Consider the following 23,033-nt stretch of genomic DNA (forward strand, 5'->3'; position numbering starts at 1 on the left):
AGGGGCTTGTTTTCTATTCTAGAGGTAGAAGGGAGCCACTGAGGCTTCTTGAGCAGGGGAGAAGCATGTTTGGACTTGTCAGCTTTGGCAGCTAAGTTGTGGCTCGATGGCCCATTCAAATAGGATTAAACCGCTAACAAATTGAGGGCCTGTATCTGTTTACATGTCCGTTTCCAAGCCTGACTGTTGGAATGCTGTGGCCTGGGTTCCAACAATTAGTAAAGGGAAGTACATTTGAACCTTCTACAAATAGGTTTGACCTTGACAAGGCTTGTTCTTCTCAGTTAGAAACCAAACCCTTTCATTTGCCAAGAACTCTGAGGAGGTTAAAGGCCCTGACGAACCCAAACTTGCTGTCACATGCACGGCTGATGGAGTCGTTCAGCCTTCTCCCCTTTTAGCCAGACAGGCTCCAGGAGATTGTTTGCCAGCGGCCCTGGATGCCCAGCATCCGCCGCCATCCCTGAGGAGGCCGAATGAGTTTTTGCCATGGGGCTAAGTGGGGATTAGCCCACTTGTGCCAGGCTCCCCCTCCCCAGGGTAACGTTCTTCTCTGGAAGTCTGAGAACATGCATCATTTAGCCTTGTTCCCTGTGGCCCTGGTAATGACTCCCCCAGCTGGAGCAGATATTTGCAGGAAGGGAAGGGGGAAAGAGGACAGGGAAAAAAGAGTGAGTGAGCTCTCTTTAATTCTGGAATATGAGTGGTAACCTGGTTTGGCAACTGGGAGGAGAGGGATGAATTCCCTCTGCAATGAGCCCCATTCGCTTGGGCCTACTTTTTGCTCCCACTTTTTGCTCCAGGCCTTACTTCTCTTTTTTTTGCCTGTCTCCCTCTTTCACCCCTCTCCCCCCTCTCTCTGATTCAATCCAATAAGCATTTATTATATGCAAGGCTCTAGGGATGGACAGCAGTGACTCCCTTCACAGAGTTTATACTTTGGGACATCGCTCAGAAATGTTCCAGCCCAGCCCCCAGCTCCCAGATACAAAAGTGCCCCTTGTTTTGCCCAGAAGGCAGGCTCCAGCTGGGACTTCAGGTCAGTGCCACCTAGGATGGTAAGAAGCTGGCATCCTGTGGCAACCACTTGGGGATCCAGAGTGTCAGGACTTGGCTGGCCAGTTTCAGAGAGGGCCTGTCCACCCCAGGCTTTGCCCTCCGTACCTTCTTCCCCACACCATGACGTCTCCAGCTCTGGAGGGCGTGGGTGTTGGAGGCTGAGATTGGGAGTATCCTCCTGATTCCCTGATGCTCAGACACTCAGGAGGGCCCCTGAAGGTAGGGGAAGGGAAATTGTCCCATGTAGAGGTTGGCACCCCAGCTCCACATGTGGTTCTGGAAGCTTGAGATGTCCCAGCTGTTGGTAAGAGCTTCAGGGAGGGCTCTGGGAACAGGGAAAAGAACTGGGGCTTTGGCTCTTATTCATAGTTATTTTTAGAAGAGCATCGAGGGGGAGGGTATCCCTCCCTGTTTCCCTTCTCCTCTTTTTGCTTCACTTCTTTGTCTTCCCCTCTCTATTCTTTCCACATTCCCCCTTTCCTTCTTTTCCTCTACCGTTCTTTTTCTCTTCTTTACTCTCCTGACTCTTTGTTGTCTCCCTTCCTCTGCTTTTCTCTCTTCTTTCTCTTCTCTCCATCTGCCCCTCCCCTCCATTCTAGGGTCAAGAGCAAAGATAGTGTGTCCTTTTTCTTTAGTCTTCTTTTAGTTGAGCCATTCCTGCTTCTTCCCTCTCTGTTCTTTTCTCCTTTTCCCTTTCATTTTTTCCTCTTCCTTTCCTTTTTCCCTTTTCCCTCTTTTTTCTTCCACATCTACCTCTGTCCTTTCCCCATTTCCCCCATCCTTTACCTCTCCTTTCATCCCTGTCTGATTTCCCCATTCTTCCCTATCTCTTCTTTCTCTCCCCTTTCCCCCTACCCCCCCATTCTTTGGTGTGCTCTCCTTAGTTTAGCCCTAGTCTGTCAGATGGGATTATTGTTTGTTCCCAGAGTATTGGGTCTCCATGTGAAGGGCCACAACCAGCTGGTTACAGAAGTGCCAGCCTTGGCTGTGGGTATTATTCAGCCCTAACAATGGCTCTTTCCAGTCCTGTGACAGGCTCCCAAGCCTATTCATGCCCCACATCAGGCACAACTCATGATATCTCTCTCCCTCTCTTTTTCCCTTTCCCTCTTCCTCTCCTCTCTTCTCTCTCCCTCTCCCCCCCCCCCCCCCCCCCCCCCCCCCCCTCCCCCCCCCCCCCCCCCCCCCCCCCCCCCTTCCCCCCCCCCCCCCCCCCCCCCCTTTCTCTCTTATCCTTGAATTCTAGGTGAATAGTTATGGTCTTGTTAGGCTGTTAACTTTTCCAGCCTATTGATCGATTGGAATCCCCATGGCAAGGCCTGATTTGTATAAATGGGCTGCCTCTCTCCCTATCCCATATTAAATGCCACAGGGTTGCCTCTGACATAAAGAGAACCTTATAGTCCCCAAAGAAGGGTCTAGAATGGATGAATCTGTGAGAGCCTGTCCCATCTCACCCATTTACTCTGGAAGGTTCAAGGTTGGATGGAGGGCAGGTCCTAGGGAGAGAAGCGCCCACCTCAGCAGAAAGTAACCTATATGGCCTAAACCCCCATCCTGGGAACAAAGGGTTGGACGTGGGCATGGAGGGGAAGATGAGAGAGCAGTGGTATTGGCAAGGAAATCAGGACTGTGGAGGTGCAGGCTAGGCTGCCTAAGAAAATATAATAAATGACAATTCTCAAATAACTCAAGAGAACATATGTTTTCCATTTGCTGAGGTAGCCTGCTGAGAGAGAGACGCTGAGTTGATATTCTCACACACAGAGGCAGAGAATAAGAGGGAGACGAGAAGAGTAAGCTAGGGGGAAATGGGAAAGGAACAAGAAGGAAGAGGGGAGAAAGGAAGGAGGGAGGAGAGAACAGGGTGATGGAGGTTAAGAAAGACACACTGAAAAAGGATGGAAAGAAAATCGAATGTCAGGAAGGAGATACAGTGGCTCTCATTTTGCTGAAATAAAGAGTAACTTTTTAAATGGCAGTAGGAATAATTATCTCCCCTCCTCCTAACCATAGAGGGAGGGAAAGAAGGTCCAGGCTTGGATCTGAATAAGTCAGTCATGCACACAGTGGGCATGACGCCCACCCCATTCACGCCTCGAGGGCAGGAGCCGGCTTCCTAGGAATCACCATGTTTGGTAACGTGCTGGGCAGGGAGCACAGGGAGCGGGGACACAGGATGTGGGGGAGGAGGAGCCCGGCCCTCCCACGGCCCCAGAACCCTCCCACAGCTCGTGGTCCTGGGCTACAGTGGGCAGAGCAGGCCGCCCGAGGCCCCTGCCTGGGGCAGAAGAGCTCTTCAGGCCCCCAGCTCTGCCCGCCTGGGGCCTTGTCTGGGTTCAGGCCGTATCCCAGGCCCAGCTGACAGGCAGGACCACCGGGCTGCTGCAGAGAGCTCCCTCCCTGAGGCAGAGCCTTCTTCCCACGGCAGGCTTTTTGCCTGACTTGTCCCTATTGAGCTGGCAATAACGTGGGTTTACTGTTCACAGAGTTACCCTAGGAAGGCAGGAAAGTGTGAGTGCACACACATGTGCTCCCTCTACCAAGTGAGACACAGACTTTGGCCCCTCCTCCTTCCCGGCCCCCTCCTCCCACTCCCGCCCGGGCTCTGATCGCGAGTCCTCACCCTTGGGTGACACGGGTCTCTGTGGCAACAGTTTGGGGAAGCCCTCCTCAGAATGAGGTGTTTAAATGCATGAAGCAGACAAGATTGCCAGTCACACACTTGGCAGACCGCAGCCATACTGAAGTCACAGTAGCACATGTCCCCCGTCCTCGTTCACACTGCCCTCTCTCCCCAGAGACCAGGGGTCAGGCCCTCTGCTCCGACTGCAGCAGGCCCCGCACGGCCCCGGCTATTGCCAGAGCTGTTCTTGCCCCCTCCATATGCCGCCCTCCCCACGGAGACCCTTCCTGACCGTTGGTGGGCAGGCCTTTGTCCGTGGTCAGGCCCATGGCCTCAGGTGCTGGCCCTGCCTCCTTCTCTGCCTTTGTGGTCAGTAAAACCCTTTTTAAAAAGCCTCTGTCCCAGGGCATCAGGAGAAACAGGCATGTGTCCCCACTAGAAGAAGGGCCCGAAGGCTGTCCACGGTCTGGCAGCGGCCGCCGAGCGATCCTGTTCTCACCAGCCGTGGGCCACGGGCGAGTCCCCTGGCCGAGCCCTGATGGGTGGTACCCGGGGCACCCGCCTCCTCGAGCGGTCAGCTTTGAAAGCACTACACGAGGCGCTCTAAAACCCCTGGTGCCACTTAAGCCTTAGTAGCTGCAAAACTGCAGGTAGGCTCTGCGGGCCTTCTCCTCCCCCGCCCCGGCCTGGCCCAGAGCGGGACCCCAGCCGGGGCTCTGTGACTGCTGGTCACTGCCTGGGGGAGGGCCCGCCCAACGGCCTCGTGCAGCCATGAGAGGCCCAGGAGGTGCGAGGATGCTCAGGGGGCTCGGGGCCCGAGTCCGGGACACAAGGTGGCGTTTGCTACTAAGGCTTCAGGCTGCTCGGGCAGAAATGCTCTATCACTGCCTTTAGCAAAGGGCAAGCTCGGCTCTGGCTCGGGATGGGAGGGGACGCCCGGGTCGCTGTCGTTCCTAGGCAGGGGACCCTGAGCCGTCCCCGGCTCGCCCCCCTTGTGACCCTCGAGCTTATCTCACTCCTTTGTCGCACGGGCCTTGTTTTTGGCAGGAGCCACCCAATGGAAGCTGTGGGCAGCGAGCCCCCCCAAGGTGGGGGTTCCAGGCCAGGCCTGGGCATCCGTGGGCTTGGATGGGCCGTGCCTTGGGTGGGCGCTCTATTTGGGGGGCAGCCTGCCCCCGGTGCAGCCCCAGTGACCGGGCGCCCTGTCCCCAGAGCTTGAGGCTGGGCCAGCATCCCAGGGGCCGCCCTGGTGGGACAGGGCTTGGAGGCAGGCGTCCTGGAACAGGAGCTGGACGTGTAACGGTCTCCTCTTCTTCCCCCGTCCACGGTCCATGATCTCCACATCCCCACGTTGGAGCTGGCGCCTCATGGCTGCCCGGGCGACCTCCGGCAGGGCCCCTGGGCCTTGTCACCGGGCACGTCTCACATTGGAAGGCAGGGTCGGGGGGTGGCGCCCTGGGGTGTTTCGGACCCACACAGATGCTGGGGGGGGGCTGGGGAAGCAGAAGCCCCTCGATTTGGCAGGGGATGGACGGTGCCCTAGTCACAAGCCTGAGTGAGTCAGACAGAACCTGCCTCCCGCCCCCAGGTGCCCAGAGCCGGACAGAACCGGCTGGCGGAGGCAGTGATCAGCTGACCTTGAATTTTGGAGCGAGGGACCCGGAGGCCACAGGTGCCCATGGGGCAGCGTGGGGAGCGCTCAGTCCCAGCAGCTGCCCAGCAAGCCTCCCCTGCCAGGGAGGGGCAGCAGCAGCAGCCTTGGGACTAAGCCTGACTCCTCAGGCCGTGGGGCCAGAACGTGGGCATTGTGGGCTTTTTCCAAGCTCAGGGGAAGCCGTGCCGGGGTCTCGTGGCTGAGCGCAGGGGGCTGCGGGGGCGCGGCTGCAGCGGGGCCTCAGCTCCAGGAGGCTGCTAGTGTCACTAGGGGGACCCCATGGGCATCTCACCTGCCAAGGGAGGTCGGCCACGTTTCTTCCACACACTCTTACACACCCACATGGAGCCCCCCTTGACTGGCGACGGGGGAGGGAGCACTTATGATCAGGGGCCCAAGGGCAGGTATTATCATTGTCCCCCCCTTATAGAGGAGGAAACTGAAGTAGGACTTGGGTGAGTGAGCACTGCCACAGCCTCCATCATACCCCTCTCACTGCATGCCTGGCACCGGGCCGAGCCAACACCAGGAGGCACTGTCCCTGCTTTACAGAGAGAGAAGCTGAGGCAGAGTGGGGTCGGTGGCTTAGCCAGCCACAGAGCTGGGGGGGGGGGGGGCCGGGGGATGCAGTGAGTGCTCCCCAGCACTTGCCGGGCCCCTCGGCGGGGCTCTGGTGTCTCTGGGCACGCCACGGGCTAGTGCTGCAGGAGCTGCGTGCTCTCTGAGCCCGCCTGAGAGGGCGAAGCCAGTTGTTCACGGGCAGGGCTTTCGCCGCTGTTCTGTAACTGATTTCTGTTAATGGGGCTTGGCGGTCTCTCTTGTTAGTGGGGAAGGGAGGTATCTCAGGCAGGCCCACCCCGGCTCACCTGCAGGGCCGCGGTGCTGTGATTGACCAGTGGGGCGGGAGAGGGCCCCGAGGCGGGCCCAGCCCCTTCCCCTTCCCCTCCCCCTCGTTCTTGCCCCCCGCCAACCCTCGCTTTTCTCCTTTTGCAGCTGAACTTTTCATGGAGCAGCAGCACCTCAAAGAAGCAGGCTTCTGCATCCAGGAGGCTGCGGGCCTCTTCCCCACCTCCCACACCGTGCTCTACATGCGGGGGAGGCTGGAAGAGATGAAAGGCAACTTGGAGGAGGCAAAACAGCTCTACGATGAAGCCCTGACCATCAACCCCAACGGGCTGAAAATCATGCACAGCTTGGTAAGTGGGGAGCACGGCCCTGCCTCCTCCTCCACCCTCCTCCCCTCCTGAGGGCAGAGCAGGGCAGGCCTCGGAGTGCCCCCTGGCCTTGGGGAGAGCAGGGGCCTTCTGGCCTGAGGGGGTGGGGGGGGGCAGCGTGCGGCCTTGGGGAGAGCGTAACCTCGGAGCACTTGTGACCTTGGGAGAGCGTGATCTTGGAGAGCTTTTTGGCCTTGGGGGGGAGCGTGCGACCTTCTGGCCTTGGGGGGGACGGCACGACCTTGGGGAGCTTTCTGGCCTCAGGAGGAGAACCTTGGAGAGAGAGTGTGTGACCTTGGAGCCCCTCTGACCTTGGGGAAGAGCACAGTCTTGAAGCACCTTCTGGCCTTGGGGGGAGAACATAGCCTCGAAGAGCTTTCTGGCCTCAGGAGGAGAGCATGACCTTTTGACCTTGGCCTCCTCAGTTCTCAGAATTAAAGACCCGGGGGGTCTCCGGTCCAGTTGCTGACACCATCGATTCCGTCGTTTACCTTGAGATTGAATTCCTCGTTAGCTTAAGCCAAGTCTTGGTATTTCCTGGGGTCAGCAGACTTGGTAAACCCCTTTCCTAAATCTGAAACAAACTTCTTGCTTATGAAAAAACAGTCTGTGTCCTCTGCATAAGTAGATTCTTTATTCCCTCCTCTGACAACACTCCTTCCAGCTCCAGAGCTCGGAGGGAACAACAGGACCCCTCCTTTTCTCTGGGATCCCCATTGGTTAGCACAGCGCTGAGGCTGGGTCCGTAGTGCATTGGGTGATAGGTGGCTTGCATCATTAGAGTCTGTCAGAGACCCAAGATGAAGAGCAGCTGAGGGGACCCTGGAAGTTGGGAGTGGGGGCTGAGAGGCCAAGTGGTCCTTCCCCCAGGCCCCCCCATACCTGCAGAAACCTCGTCCCAGGGGCAGTGTGACTGCTACAGGCCCACAGAGGGACTTTGACCTGTGGAGCAGGGCCGCTTTACTTTTTCCACTTGTGACCCCTCTTTGCCTGAGACATTTTTACACGGCCTCGTGTCCAGAGGTGGGGGACGCCCACCCCGCTTTGCAGGGCTGGTGTGGAGAAGCTAACAGCTGAAAGCAGCACGCAGAGATGACTGCTTAGGAACCTGCAGTCTGGCGTGTTCAGAATTCTCCTCCCTTCCTTCCAGTCCCTGCCCAGATTGCCATGGAAACCTGACCAGGGAATGGAAACGAGAATTGGAGCCCCCCGCTTCTAGTCCCACGCTCTGCGAAGGCGTTACACGCTTTGTCTGGAGTCAGCCGGCGTGGCTGGTCGGAGGCCGTCAGGGGGCTCCTCGGGGCCCATGTGTGTCCTCCTTCTCCGTGGCGGCTCGGCTCCCTCCTCCCCACTTTCAGCTGGTAGCCTGTCTGAAAAATGCTTCTAGGGAGATTACCTAATTAGAGAAAGATGTAAGGCAGGTTCTGCCGCGCGGGGGCGGGGCAAGGACAGTGAGGAGCCTGTCACCTCGTCACCTCAGTTCTGGGGGGAAGAGCCCAGAGATATCCAACCATAAGGGCACCATTTCCCATCTACCCTTATTACTGTTTGTCGCTATTTTCAAGGAATTGAAGTTATTTTCAGGGACAAGTCTCCATGGTAACAGAACAGGCACCCGTCGCAGCTCCCTGCAGACAGCTTCTGGAGGGGCTCTCTCTGTGTCCGTGGGCACCGCGCTTATTTAATGGCACAGGCTCGGCCCTCCCAGCCCTGAGGGCAGCCCCCAGCAGCCACGCTCTCCCCTGCTACAACGCCCCTTCCCTTTCGCCCCTCACCAGCATCTCGGCAGGTGGAGCGGCAGGAGGCCCAAAGCGTGGCCTGGATCCAAGAAGGGCCTCGATGACCCTGTCCTGAGTGCTTCCTCCTCTGGGGCCGCTGGACAGCAAACTTGCGACCTTGCTGGGAGAGCTTTTCCCTGGGTGTGCCTCGGTCTGTAAAGTGGGAGGCAGTCCTGATCCTGCCTACCTTGAAAAGTGTAGTGTTCTGCAGAGCCATAGGAGCCGGGTCAGTCAGCGCGCACGTGTCAGGCGCCTGGCTGTACTGCAGCCGAGGAGCCCCTTCTGCCCTCAGATCTGGGGCACAGGCCCCAAGTAGCTCCTGGAAGGTCACCGTGTGCCAGGACCAGGGCGCAGAGGCGAGGCGGGAGAGCAGCCGAGAGGCCCGGGGATGAGGCGCCATGTCCCGCCGGTGAAAGGCTCACAGAGGGAAGCCGGGAAGAGGCCGGGCTCCTGACACTCCTGGGAGCATTTGGGGACTTTTGAGTGGGAGAGTGCTGTGGTCAGATCTCTCAGGACTGAAGAGTGGACGGGACTCGGAATTGGAGTTGCTGTGAGGCCCAAAGAGCCAGTGGGAGGAGGCTCTGGGGGTGGGCTGGAGGAGCAGGGATGGGGGTCTGGCTGGGCTGATGGCTTCCTGCATGGTGTGGAAGAAACGTGGCGAGAAGGCAAAAATAGACCAACTGCAGAAGGTGTGGGGCACCTGAGAGGGAGCCTGGCAGCCTGGGGAACCGGGCCCGGGGGGATGCCCCCACAAAGGAAGCAGGACCCCTAGAGGGACCCAACCATGGGTTCCCAGGGGCATCTCACTCACCTGCTGGCGGGGGGGCCGTACTTAGTCTGTATGTCTGGACCGTTGTGGCCTCCTGAGGGAGTGTATCTTGCCAAGGGCAGCCCGCTCGCGTGGCTTTGTACCCTCACGCCTTGATGCAGGGACTGGCCCAGGCTGGGCACTTCTCGAGTGTTGGCTGGCTGACCATTTGCTGGGAAAGGGGCCATCGAAACACAGCATTCAGAAAGCCTATCACGGAGCAGATGTCCCCTCCACAATGTACAGGCCTCACGAAGCCCATGGCCAGCGAGGGGTGCGGGGCCTGGAGCCAGGAGGACTCCTCTTCCAGCCTCAGACACTTCCTAGCCAGTCACCTCATCCTGTTTGCCTTGGTTTCCTCATCTGTAGAAGGGAATGGCAAACTGCTCCAGGACCTCTGCCAAGACAATCCCAAATGGAGTCAGGAAGGACTGCTTACGGACTTCTGGGAAGAAGGGTTTGTCTCTGTCTCTCTTTCCTTCCCTCTGCCCCCCAGCAGCCCATTGATTTAGGAGAGGATGTTTTCTCGATCCTCCCATCTCTTTGCCCTTGGAGGCCAAGCAGAAGAAGCCTTCTCTTTCCATGGGAGAGTGCTGCAGGTACCAACGTGTCCTTTCACCTAATTGCTTGCTCATCCTAAGAAAGAGAGATCACCTGGTCAAATCAGGTGCCCTGGGAGGGCCTGCTAGGTTTTTTAAGAGCCCCGAGTCCCTCCAGACTGGTAGCCCATAGATCCTATAGCTTGACGGGGTAAAAGGCACCATTTTTGACTTCCCTTTAATGGCAAAGGACGTATCTCCAGGACATCCCCAGGTTACTTTAGTAGGTGTTTAAGTGGCCTCCTCTGCTACTGGAGAGTGCTGGAGTCTTCTACGCATTTAGCTGTGGGACCCTGGACAAGTCATCTAACTTCTCTCCTCCATAGCTTAGTCAGTCTCTAAAATGGAAATAATTACAGCTTCCTCATTCTGAACTGTTGTGAAGATCAAAAGGGACTCTGTAGAGTGCTCTGCAAACCCCTAAGCATTGACTGAAAGCTCAGGAGCAATAGTAACAGCAACCACCCATTTTGAGTCTGACATCTAGGAATTAATCCCATACCCTTGTGAACTTAGGTACATCCTCAGTGTGTGCCCTCTTAGGAATTAATGCTGCAGGGCTATCCTCTGTTCTGTGAGGTAGGGGCCTCTTAAATGTAACCCTTGGAGAGGTCAGGCCTTCCCTTGCCTCACTTAACACCTTAGTGAAAAAGGCCTCTGCTCCTCTTCTCCATCTCCTTGAGGCTTATATATGTCTTTTCCCTTGTGGTCCCAGCACAGGCCCTCCCTCCACCCCCCTCCCATGGTCCCGGCACGGGCCCTCCCTCCGCCCCTCTTGTGCCCCGTGGCCGGCCTTGGTGAGACCCTCAGTGGCTAGGCCACGCTCCCTTTGTACAGTGAGTTTGTGGCCCTAAGAGCTCCTGCCGCCTGCCCTGGGGACATACTCAGCATGGGCTGCCTAGGACAAGGTCCGCTTCTGTCCGTGTTGTCTGCCGGAGCAGAAAGCTGTGTGATCCAGAGCAGGGTAAAGAGGCCGCTTTGTTATCCCCATGCTGGTGACAGACAGGCGGGAGAATAGCATTCCCCGTATTTGTGTTCTAGTCTGTGAGTCTCTGGGAAAGATGAACATGACCAGACGTAGCCTGAAGTGAGACATTTATGAAGGCCGCTGGCTTAGCTCCACAGTCTTCCTCCACCTTGGTCTGGCAGTTGGTGAACACTTGGAGAGGAAGTCATTCTTGGAGTCTTTGTCAGGCCGAGAGCTGCCTAGTGTGGGGGCAAGTGAGCTGGGGTCTTGGGGGCAAGGGCCATGGTGGCTTCCCAGAGAGAGCCGTATGATGTCGTTTAGAAAAGAATAAAAGCTCAGGATCAGCTTCCATCCCTTCCCAGCCTTGCTTGGGCCGGCGTCAGCCAGCCACCGGAGCCCAAATGCTTTTTTCTTTGCCCTCTAAGGGCTCTGCGGGAGTCCCTGTTTCGGCACCTGGATGCTTCTAATTCAGTTCTTTGGAGGAGTCCATGCTATGGAGAGGGAGAGGCTTTTTATGTTCAAGTGAAAATCATCAAGTTCAAATCAACTAATGGGACCTAGACTTGACATTCTCTGGTCACTGGGGTTCAGCCCTTTCATCTGGTCAGCCAGAAAAACCCACTGGCCCATCCAGCATCACTTGGAAATTAATTTCTCTAGCATGATGGAGGAGAAGGAGGCCATGAGCCAGTCGGCCCAGTATGAGCCCTACTCCTTAATATGTGTGTGCATGCACACGCACACACACACATACTCATACATACACAATTATTATTGTCAGATACAACTAGTTGGACTGAGGAACCTCACCTGAGCTTCATTGCCCAGGAAGGTAGGGTTCTCTTGAAACCCCAAAAGGATAACCACAAGCTGCAGCAGTAACAGAAGGGACCTATTACTAAGAGGAGGGAAGACTTGGATTCTGTGTGTCTGAGTTTGAAATATCACTTTGCCATTCACTACCAGTTAATGAAATTATGTCATGTTTGGACCTGTTTTCTTTTTTTTCTTTTTTTCTGTTCTTTTGGTTTTGTTTTATTGTTTCTTGATTTTCATAGAGTTATTACCTTCCATTTGTTCAATTCTAATTTTCAACAATTTTTTTTCCTCAGTGAACTTTTATATCTTTTTCCTATTTGACCAATTTTGCTTTTTATGGCATTCATATTAGCTTTTTGTGTTTCCTTTTGTACCACACTTAATTCTCTTCTCAATTTTTCCTCTATCTCTGTTAATTGGTTTTTAAAATCCCTTTTGAGCTTTTCCATGACCTGAGAACAATTCTTATATTTGTTGGAGACTTTGAATATAGAAGCTTTGACTTTGTTATCTTCTCCTGAGTGTGTATTTTGATTTCCTTATCACCATAGTAACTTTCTGTAGTCAGCATCTTTTTCTGTTGTTTGCTCATTTCCCCAGTCTGTTACTCAGCTTTTAAGTCAGACTCGTCTCCAGGGTGGAGGATGCACTGTCCCATGGTTCAGGGGATTTGTACCGCGGTTTTCAGAGATCCTTCTAGGGATCTGACCACAAGGGCTCTTTTGTGTGAGCTATAGGTCCTGGTACGCTAGTCCTTTCTCAGTGCTAATGAAGAGAAATCCTGTGGCGGAGACCTCCAGAAGCCGCCATGCCACTCACTGCTAGGGGCTCGGTCTTCTCATCTGTCCAGTGGCCTTGCCCCCAGCTCTGGCCCTCGTTTTTCCAGGACTCAGAATAGCCATGAAGGCTCCCAAGCCAGAAAGAATGAACCTTCCTTTCCCCAGAATTCCCTGGAGGCCACACTGCCCCCCAGGACCACTGCCACAAAGCTTGTCTCTTTCCAGAAAAGGCTTTTGGAGAGTCATCGCTAGAGAGGCTGCCATCTTGCCTGACACAGAAAACTTAGGCAGAAAGGGAAGGGGAGAGAGAGTTGGGCTCTGGAAGATTCTAGACGCAAGGAGGGGGCCTGCTGAGCCTTGTTTCCTGTTTCTGGAGAAAATTTAACAGACTTTAGAGACCTTCCTGAAAATGTTTCTTCTGTGCCCATTTATAAATCTCAGCCATCTCTAACAAACTGAGGTTTAGCGATGGCTGGGAAAGATTATAGAGAAAACTTAGTACCTCTTAATACTATATATTGATTATGGGTGATGATAGTGATAATAATTATATCTGTATAAATAGATACATCAATACACATATAACGTTTATGTGGGACTGGAGCTATGCTCATTGGTCTAAGGAACTCTGAGTGAAGAAGCCCCTCCTGGTGCAGGCTGGTGCCTGCTTTTAAGGTATTGCCCAAGGGCAGTGAAGGACTTAGCTCAATATATGGCTGAGGCAGGAGGAAAGCCAGGTTTTTCTGTCACCGGTGCCAGGAACCAGTAGGCTACATGGCCTCAGGTTTGCAAAGTACTTAACATCATCAAAACTTCAGTGCAAGCTTGGAAGGACTATTCCAGACATGATCATTTCCGTTTTGCAAATGGGGAGACTGACCTGCCTGAGTTAGTGATTTGCTCTTGGTCACACGGGCCTGTTCAATCCCCACGTCCTCCTCCCCATACCAGGAGCTGCTTCAAGAGTGTGGCTCTCACCCTCATGAGTATGATGGCTAGCTCTTCTCAGTTTCATGACCAAAAAGTGGCCATACAGCTGACCCCTGACTGTTGTGAGCCATCCCATGTCTGCGCACCTTCAGCCAGAATGGAAAATGGGTGACTTAGAGCGTCTCATCTCAAGTGCCGGGGACAAGGGCACTCGATGTGCTTTGTCAGGGTGGGAACTCCACACCCGCAGGGGAAGTATTGTGACCATGGTTTTCTTTTTGCTCTCATTCCCAGTAGGAAAAGCAATAGACCGTTCTTGAATCTATCCCATCTTCTTTTCCTGTCTTTCTCTTCTTCTCCCACCCTCTCTGCCTCCCATGGCCTTCAGGATAACCATTCCCTCCCAGTCAACCATGAAGATTGCCTTTTTAGATGAGAGATGTCCAGGCTTCCAATCCCCTTCTCCAGAACTGATCTTCCCCCTCACTCCCCCTCAACCCCCCCGAACAAAAACAGACAGACAAGATTATCCCGGGGAGATGCAAGTCTTTGAATTACTCAGGTTGTAATTTCCAGAGCGTTCCCAGCTCCCTTTTCTCTCCAGATCCCCTAGGGAGATTGGAAGGCTGCATCCTCCTCTGTTGAGGATTTGCTGATGAATTATTCCCACTCGTTTGCTCTGCCTCAGTTCCCAGCACGGAGCAGCCCATCCCTGCAGCAGGCTTGGTGGAGGATCACCATGGCCTCTGAGCCACTGGACTTTATAAGGGATTTGGGTGGACCTTGCACACTCAGCACAAACCTGCAGCTCCTGCTGCCCATCCCTGTGCAGTGAGCCCTGCAGCAGATCTGAGCACAGCCAGTTGGGCCGTGATGACTGGGACCAGCTCTAGCAGGAGAAAAGGAGCTGTGTCTCAGATGCGGGGGGGACATCCAGCTGAGTGACCAACAGCGTCCCCTCTCCGGGGCACACAGTGAGCCTGGGGCTGTTTGCATCAGCCTACTCAAGACCACCCTAAGAGGCTGATATGGCAAGGATCACCTCAAGGAGCCGCTGTCACTTTGTCAATGTGGGAAGTGCTCCTCCAGGGAGCTCTTGTGATCTCGCAAACAGCTGCAAAGGACTTCCTGACTCGAAGAACAAGGACCTCGCTCTTCCCACCATACCTGTGGGTGCCTGAGAGCCAAATCCAGTCAGGAAGTCCTGCTGCTCCCCCCGCTGGCCACCTCCCCCCCCCCCTGCTGACCACCCTCCCCACTGGCTACTCCTCCCCCCCCCTGCTGACCACCTTCCCCACTGGCCACTCCTCCCCCCTGCTGGCCACTCCCCTCCACTGACCATTTCCCTCCCTCCTACTGGCTGCCACCCCAATGACCCCTTCCCTCCCCTCTGCTGACCATCCTCCCCTGCTGGCCATTTCCCCCCCAACTGACCACCCCCCACCCCCTGCTGGCCACTCTTGATATCTAGATCAGTAGAGGTTTCCTCACTTGGGACCTCCTGTCCCAGGAAAGTCATGTGTCTGGGCCCCCTGTCCCCCAGTGCAGATGAGGAAGGTAAGACTCAGAAAAGCAGTTTGTCAGCAAATAGTAATTAAAGTAATTGGTAGAGCAGTGGATGTAGGGCTGGATCCAAATCTTGGATTTAGGTATTAAGTAGCTATGTGATCCTGGACAGGTCACTTGACCTTTGCCTCGGTTTCCCTGTTTATAAAATGGGGGTCACAATCGCATTTGCCTCCCAAATTTATGACAAAGTGAAATATCTGCAAGGCATTTTGCAAACCTCAAAATGCTCTATGAATGCACGCTGTACTTGGAGCGCCTGATATAATTCTGGCGCCATCTCTGTGACCATGAGCCCTTTGCTTCGCCTGCGAATCTCAGTTTCTTGATCTCCAAAATGGGCATCATGCCATCAGCCTGTTAGCCCTGGGCCTGGCATTGTAGACAGGTGCTTGGTGTTCAGTGATGTCGGTGTGCCTTGGAGAGTCCCAGGATATACAGAATATTTAGTAAATTCAGAAGATTGGCAGGGGAAGGCCCTGTGGAGCCAGGCTGGGACAGAAGCGAGGTCCCCTGGGAGCACAGTGAGGAAGGATCCGGCCTGGGGCTCAGACTCTGCTGCCCTGGGGGAGGGCCGGGCCCATGATGGGGAGGGGTCCAGGGAAGAGCGGCTATCCCTGCTCTCCCCACTGCTCCCCACCACAAGCAGCAGCCACCCTGGATAAAGAGCAGGGGCAGAGGAACCGAGCTGTGGCGTCGGCTCCCCCTCCCACAGAGGCCTCTGGGGCGGCAGGTGACCGAGATGCGGCGAGGAGAGCAGGAGATGGTTCTGGTTTCATTCAGCAAGCCTTGGTCAATGATGATGATGATGACGGCTCCTGTTTGTGAAGGCCTTGAGCCTTTGCAGAACCTTCCCCCACCACGACTTATGCCATTGTACAGATGAGAGACCACAGAAAGGGGCGCCGGCTCCTTGTGCCCAGGTGAGAGCTGTCCTGGAGGACAGGACGGGCCCAGAGACCCCAGGCAATGTCCCCAGAACAGAGTTCAATGACTGTGGGAGACAGGTGGAGGGACGCAAGGTGTGGTGGGAAGAACGCAAGGTCTGGAGAGGGCCAACCTGGGCCTGCCATGCTTCTGAGCCCCTCTTTGATGTGGGCCAAGGCTCCGGGCCTCCGCAGGGACAAAGCAAAGCAAGCACCTGAGTTAGGCGGGGTGCTGACAAACTGGGGAGCCTGCGGAGAAGCGTGTCCTGGATTGTTAAGGAGCTTCCAAACAGCTTTCCTAAGGCGCTCAAGAAGCTTCAAGGGTTCCCTTCCTTGTTTGGTATTTAATGTTCCTTGTGGTTTCGCCAAGAGGAGAGCTCAGGCCTGATCTGGGAGGGGATAGAGAGAATCCAGGACAATTAGAATTGTCTCAAAGTGCAAATGGGTGCTTCCCAGAGGCAAGGAGATGGATGACTCCCAGGGAAGTGTGTTCAGTGGGAGATCTCCCCCCCACTGAGTCTGATTGATTGAGTGATGGCCTGGGTCCCTTCTACCTTTGTCTTGCAGTTCTCCTCCCTGCTCACTTGGGGTTCTCTTGGCTGGCTTAGGCAGGCCCATGGCTATTCTCTTCTCCTTCCCCATCATGGGGTCTTTCTTTGGCCCTCTTGGCTGTTCTAGGCAACATGGAGTAGATGAAGTATGCTCAGTCCTGGGGGGCAGAGTGCAGCTATGGAGAGAACTGCCCAAGAGGTCAGACACAGGCTTGGAGATAAGAGAAGCCTTCCTAAACCTGAGCTACCCTCGAGGCCGATGGCCTCCTGGGATGCACTGGGTCGCTATTCAGGAGTCTTCCGATAGCATTGGGCAAGGCTCCGAGAGAGTTCCCCTACCTCCCCCAGTTTCTAGAGTCTGAGAGTCAGCAACAGCTTCAGGACCATTCCAGAGGATTCAGGCAACCTCAGGCTGATAAAAGAGGAAAACCCATTAATGGGGACACTAAAATATTTGGCTTTGAAATAGAACAAATGCTGAGTTTATGGTATTTAAAGCGATTAATTTTTAACCTCACTTTTTATCAACTCCTAATTTTTATGAGTCAGTATTGCAAGAGCTAACTAACTTGAGATTTTTGCTCAAATTGATCATTGAGATAGTTATATCTTTGTATTTTTTTTTTTAACCCTTGCAGTTATTTGGTAATAGGGATGGGGAAGGAGAAGGAACATTTCCAGCACTGACAGCTACATACATTTTAGGTTTCATTTGTGGTACATTAATTTTTAATTATAATAAATCACTCCTGACTAATCATATAAACAGCAAAAAATATTGATTTTATAGTCCCTTACCTGAATCATAAGCCAGGAGCTGAGTCTCTGCCTACTGGCCCTTCCCATGATTTCAAGGAGCCAAGTCCTTTCGTTGAACTTTCCCATGGGTGCAGCTCTCCCAGCTATCCTGGGTCAGAGAGCAGAGAAAGCCAGGAATAACATTTTGGCACTGGCAAAGGGGCTGGTTGGCTCCTGACACCCACCCCCTTCTCTTTCCTCTCACCACTTCCAGGGCTTTTTCTGTGTCCTTTCCTATGGGGCCTGAGTGGTCATCGTCTCACCGTGGTACAGAGAGGTGCCCTTGGGAGTCAAAGCCTGGCCCTCTCTCTCCCTGGTTGGGCAGTAGATGGCTGATCCTTCAGGTTCCTGGCAGTCTGTAATCCTAAGCCAGGGGGTCCGGGAGGGGGATGGTAGCTGGCAATGCTTCAGGGTACTGAGAACCCACCCAGTCAGCACCTGCACTCCCCCAGGGAGCTTTTAGAGGCTATGATGCTCTGTGAGGCAGAGACTTTGTGATGGGGATCCCAGGTGCTCCAGTGCTGGGGCAGAGGAGTTTTGTGGCGTTCACCAAGCCAGGGGAACTGGCCCCCTGGGTCTCCAGGTTGTTTCTCTGTCGAGCAACTCTCCCTTTCCCACCCCAAGCCCTCCCGCCTGTCCCCAGGTGCTCCTGTCCAGAACGGGGCCCATATGCTCCTCCTCTTGTCTAATTTTCATACGGGAGGCAGAAAGCCGAGGAGCCCTTCTGAAGTGCTGGCCGTGCTCAAGGTAAACGACGGTTCTGGTCTCCCCTGACTGCTGCCACCAGCCTCCCCCATCCCTGAATCACTACCTCCACCTGACTCGGAGCCGAACCTTCTCCATAGGCCACATAGGTGGCTGCCTGCCAAGTAGGTTTTCAGGGACATAGCGAGGCTTTCGTGTCCCCAAATACCTCTCCTCAGTCATTACCCTTTAATGGCAATGAAGGCGGGTTTTGTTCAGGAGGGCTTGCCATCAGCGCAGAAAGAAACAAGGAGGTTGGGGCAACGGAGAAATGTGGGAGGCTGCTGAAGACAGGTTTCCTTCACAGTTTTTCCAAGGGCCCACTCTGGGTCTCCCTGTTATTCATCTCCAACTCAAAGCCCTCTGGCATCTGCCCAGAGCAAATACCCTCGGAGCCCCTGCCCTCCCCGAGCCAAGTGGCCTTGGAAGCAAAGAGCAGACTGCAGGGCCTGCCTACCCAGCTTGCTCTCATGTGATGGTCTGGTTTTACTTAGCTCTTGGAGGGGCCCATTTCATGTAGACAGACGCAGGCTTAAATAGGAATTGGAAAGGTCTCTTTTGTTTTGGTTTGGTTTTATAGTTCAGAAAACTGGACCCAGAGAGGCTGGATTGTGCAGGTTGTGACAGCCAGGATTTGAATCCAGGTTCTCTGCCACCAAATCTGACGTGCATCCCACTATCCCAGAGAGAATCAGGATTGGGGAGAGACTCCACTTTGCTCCCTGTTAATGAGCCAATGACCCGGCCTCTCAGCTGGAGCCCAGCCTTTGGCTTTGCTGGAAGTGGCTTGGGAGGCCTTGTCTCAGCTGAGGAAAGCCGAAGCAGGCCCCGGCGGGGTCTGTACCGGGTCTGGGGAGAAGCGGTTGTCGGCTCCTCTCGGGCAGTCGCCAGTAGCTTGGCCAAACTTGTCCTGGCCGCTGCATGATTTTGCTTAGTGACTGTATGTCTGGGTCTTGGCTCCCTTGCTGGAGTAGAGGTGTCTCCCATGCAGAGATGGGGGAGAAGATGTTGCTGGGTTATGTGCTCAAGGGGCAGGAAGGACGGCCTGATGGAAGGCTACCCCAGCTGGCAGGCTCGGATCAGGAGGGGACCGGGCAGAGGAGACTTTTCTTGGTTACTCTGAGGCAGTGGTGGAGGCAGCTCTTGATGGAGCTCTGCCTGGTCCCTGGCTGGGGAGGGATTCCCACTCCCCCAGACTTCCTCTGGCAGTTTAAGGAGAAGCTGCTAACTCCACGGGAGACCCTCAAGAGCAAGGAGAACTTGGAACAAATGAAGGGCTGATTTTGTGATTTCACTGATGTCCCAGAGCAGGTCAGTCCCTTTACCAGCGCAGTTTGTCACCTGGGCCACAAGGTAGGGTCTTATTTCGTTGCTTAGACGCTGGGCGCCTCAGCGGTCTGTGCACAAGCCTGGCTCCGCTGCCCCCTGGTGCCATTTAGGAGCCAGAGCTCTTCGGTTCATACCAGCTCTGCTCCTCACCTGGGTAACTCTGGGTAACTTCATTGGGCCTCATCTGTCAAAGGGACAAGCTGGACCACAGGGTTCCCGGGGTCCCCTCCAGCACAGGAGTCCTGGAACAGACCAGGAAGTGGCCTCTGCCTGTGCTGACTCCGTGGCTTAGCTAACTCGGAGTCCCCAAACCGGGATGCAGCTTTGAAGCCTGCACCCAGTCCTGGCCTTGCCTCTTCCCAGAATGTCCTGGGGCACTTATTAACTGGTCTAGAAACATTTACTGATGGCTCAGGGGGCTGGGGGCAGTCAGAGCCCTTCTGGTGAAACACAGGCTCTAGCCACTCCTAAAGCCTGATGAGAGCCTCTGTGTGGTCCCGTGGACCCAGAGAAGAAGGGGGTCCCAGCTAAGAGGCCGGATGAAAAGGGAGGAGCTCTGTCCCGGGGAGCGGCTCTTCCTGGCTTAGTTGCTGATGCTCTTCGACAGGGAACAGCTAGCTGACAAAGTGGATGGAGCTGTTGGGCCCAGAGTCAGGAAGACTCCACTTCCCGAGTTCAAATCCACCCTGAGACCCTTCCTAGCTGTGTGACCCTGGCTGGGCAAGTCAGTTCTCTCTGTTTGCCTCGGCTTCCTCCTCTGTAGGATGAGCTGGAGAAGGAAATGGCAAATACCAGGAACACTCAAAAGAGGCTCATGACCCATCTGTAAAATGACTAAGCAATGAGCACTAACGCAGCACCTGCTTTGTGCCTGGCCCCGAGCGGAGCGCCTTTGGCGAGGCGAGCGCTGCTTTCTCCCCGTGCCACGTTGGAGAGGAGAGCAGGGAGCAGCTCAGCCGCTTGTTCGGCGTCACGGCAGCTAGGAAGCATCTTGAGGTCTCGGAACTCCGCTCTTCCTGGCTCATAGAGGGACAAAGGACTAATGACTAGGAAGCCCCTAGCAGGCGTTCCCTTAGCAAAGAGCTCCCAGGTGCTGCTGAAAGGCTCCGAGCTCCTTGGGAAGCGCTTTGACACGCTGCACGGCCTCCCATGCTGAACACTGGCTCTGGCCGGATCCCAGGGGGGGATTTCCAGGGAGGGCTCATTCGGTTCCTTCCCTCAAAAGTGGTGTTGGACTGTTGGGAACTGCCTACTTCCTGAGGCGTTGCGGGCAGAACTGGGACCCTTGTGTCTGTCCCGCTGTGAGGTGCTGAGCTGAGTGGGGCAGGCTCCCTTAAGGAGCCAGGGCCAGGGGCCGGAGCAGGGCCTGGTGGAGCTGAGTTAGGGGGCTTACCCCAGACCCTTTGCAGGTGGAAAGGATGAACATTTCTCCCACTTGGGCCACAGACGTGCTGGCTGCTTTCCCAACAGGACCCCCCTTGTGTAGCTGCGTGGCCCAGACTTCTCCCACCCTCCTCTGTCCCGAGGCAGGAGGCTTTCTGCCAGCTTCTAACCTTCTGCACATCCCCTTTTCCAGCTGGAGAGGGTGTTAGGGAATCTCAGGAATGTGCCTTGAACTCAGAAGAAAAAATTCCCAGAATAACTTTTATAAATAACCAGGAGGGTAGGGGACACAAGGAAGGCAGCCAAGCCCAGCCCCTGCGGGGCATTGTAAAGGGAGGGAAGTTAACCACCCGGGATTAACCCAAAGGAATGGAGTGGGTAAGATGTGTGGCAGGTATGGCGGAGCGGCCCCGTTGGGGGCTGTACCAGAGCCCCCAGGACAGAGGCCTTCGGCAGGGCTCAGGCCCACCTTCCCCTCAGCGATGGCCAGAGCCCGCACTTCGAGCCAGTGCATGAGTGAGGCAGTGGTCCCTGGGTCCTTAAGGACCAGACTTCATGACCAGGAGGCCCTGGCCACAAACATTCGTAAAGCGCCTCCTTCATCTAGGCACCCACATGAATACTGGGAAAACTGAAAATTCCTGCCCTCCAGGAACCCAACACCCCTGAGAGAGGCAGCATGGACACGGACAGGCAACCTTGGGGAAGGAGGAGGCTCTCACAGCGTGGCCGGGGACAGCCCGGACGCAGCGCTGGGTCTGTAACTAGTTGCTAGAGAGCACAGAGTGACAGGAAAGGGAGCTTGGGGCTGACTCATGGAAAAAGGGGACTGCGGTCGGGGTGGAAGCCAGAAGGAGCCACGCTGAGGAGCCCCACGAGGAGACGTGCAGTAATCTAGGCAGGAGGTGGCGCAGGCCCGAGAGCCAATCAGAACGAGATCTGGCCCCAGGGAGCTTGCAGGGTGAGGGAGAGTGGGGAATTGTGGCTGAGCCCACAGGGGCCTGCAGGCCCATCTGGAGGGCTGCTAGGCCTTGGTTCAGGAGCTTGGCTTGGGGAGGCAGACACCCAGTTGAGATCTCCAGCAGGCAGCCGACGTTTCCTAGACCTCTGAGTGGGTTCCAAGAGAGCAGAAAGATGCTAAGCCCCCGGCAGCCAATGAGGTTCCCGTGGCAGAGATTTGAGAGGCAGAAAGGGCACCAGGACAGAACCCCAGGGAAACCCCCAGGGTCACCGTTAGCCAGAGACTGAGCGAGGGCAGACAGGCCAGAGGAGTCCCAGACCGCCTGTGGTCTGCGAGCAAGGAGCTCCCCAAACCCCCTCCAAGACTTTGTGACCAGCTGGCCACCTCCTCCCCACCAGAAAGCTCCCAGATGCCCCCTCCCCCAGGAGTGAGTCGATGCTCAACATCACACAGGAAATGAGGGGCTAAGAAGGCTGGTGGGCCTGGATTCAAACTGCCTCAGAACTCTGTGACCCCGGGCAGGTCCCCAAACCTTGGGGTTCCTGATCTGTAAATGTGGGTTATGGCCAATAACATCTCACCCCAGTGTTGGGGCCGATCTCACTGTGAGATGTCAGTCAGCCATGCTTCGGAATACAGAGAGAAGGGCCCAGACTTCATTGAGCCATCTTTTTCCCCAACCTGACCTGAGCCAGGTGCTCCGAGGGATCCAGGACATGAGAGCATGGTATCTGCCCTCAAGAAATTTGAAAGATGAAACATAAAGGGATGAAATGTGCAGGATAAAAATCCTAAATGGCAAAAAAAAAACCCTGCACACAAACAACACAATGTTTGGTGGCTGCTCTAAGTGCTACAGAAAATCAAGGGAAAATAATTATTCAGCACTTACTGGTAAAGGAAAGCTCAAGGAGCATCTTTAGAGCTGGAGCAGTCAGCAATCAAGGGAGGCTTTCTGGAGTGGGGCGGTGTGGAGCTAAGCCTTGCAGGATTTAAGTGCATGGTAGACATCCATAGGGGATAGGAAAACAGTGCAGCTTTCCGGGCCACCCCTGCCCTGTCCTCTGGTCTCTTCTCCCCAGCCTCCTCTCTCTCTCCCTCCCCCACATCCCTGAAAGTACCAGAGTAGGACTGCCCAGAACCGCCACCTCAAGTGCTGGGGAAGGGCTTCCCTTTCCACAAGTGCAGATGCGCACACCCTCACACACATACCCCCAGACCACCACTTTCCCATACGGGAAACCCAGGTTGGCCGGGTCCTTGCCCCAGCTTATCACCAGAATAAGGGCCGAGGCTCTCCACACACTGTGCCCACAGACGGGGCCAGACAGCAGGCCCAGCCTCCCTCCCCAGCGGGGAAGAGATGAGGAAGAAGGAGAGGGCAGGGGCTGTGCCACAAAGGGCTGGTCAGAGGAGCCCCTTCTGGCCAGCGCAGTTCAGATCTGGGCTAGGCTGCGCTGGGTGGATTGGTTCCCCTTAAACATTCTCCCCTTCAGCTAAAGGCCGTCCCTCTGACCCTACCCAAGCCCGTCCTGAATTCCA

At 55.3% G+C, this 23,033-nt stretch overlaps 1 protein-coding gene across 7 annotated transcripts in view; it reads left to right on the top strand.

The window, feature by feature from the left end:
- Nucleotides 1–23,033, top strand: part of TTC7A (tetratricopeptide repeat domain 7A) — a 169,749-nt gene that overhangs the window by 143,005 nt on the left and 3,711 nt on the right. For 5 of the 7 annotated variants that reach the window (XM_031950439.1, XM_031950434.1, XM_031950438.1 and 2 more), the window contains one exon: nt 6,333–6,535. In XM_031950439.1, coding sequence (XP_031806299.1) covers nt 6,333–6,535 — 203 coding nt within the window. The other 2 variants (XM_031950435.1, XM_031950436.1) reach the window with 2 other exon arrangements.

Source organism: Sarcophilus harrisii, chromosome 2, assembly GCF_902635505.1.
Source record: "Sarcophilus harrisii chromosome 2, mSarHar1.11, whole genome shotgun sequence".
Classification (NCBI taxonomy): Eukaryota; Metazoa; Chordata; class Mammalia; order Dasyuromorphia; family Dasyuridae; genus Sarcophilus; species Sarcophilus harrisii.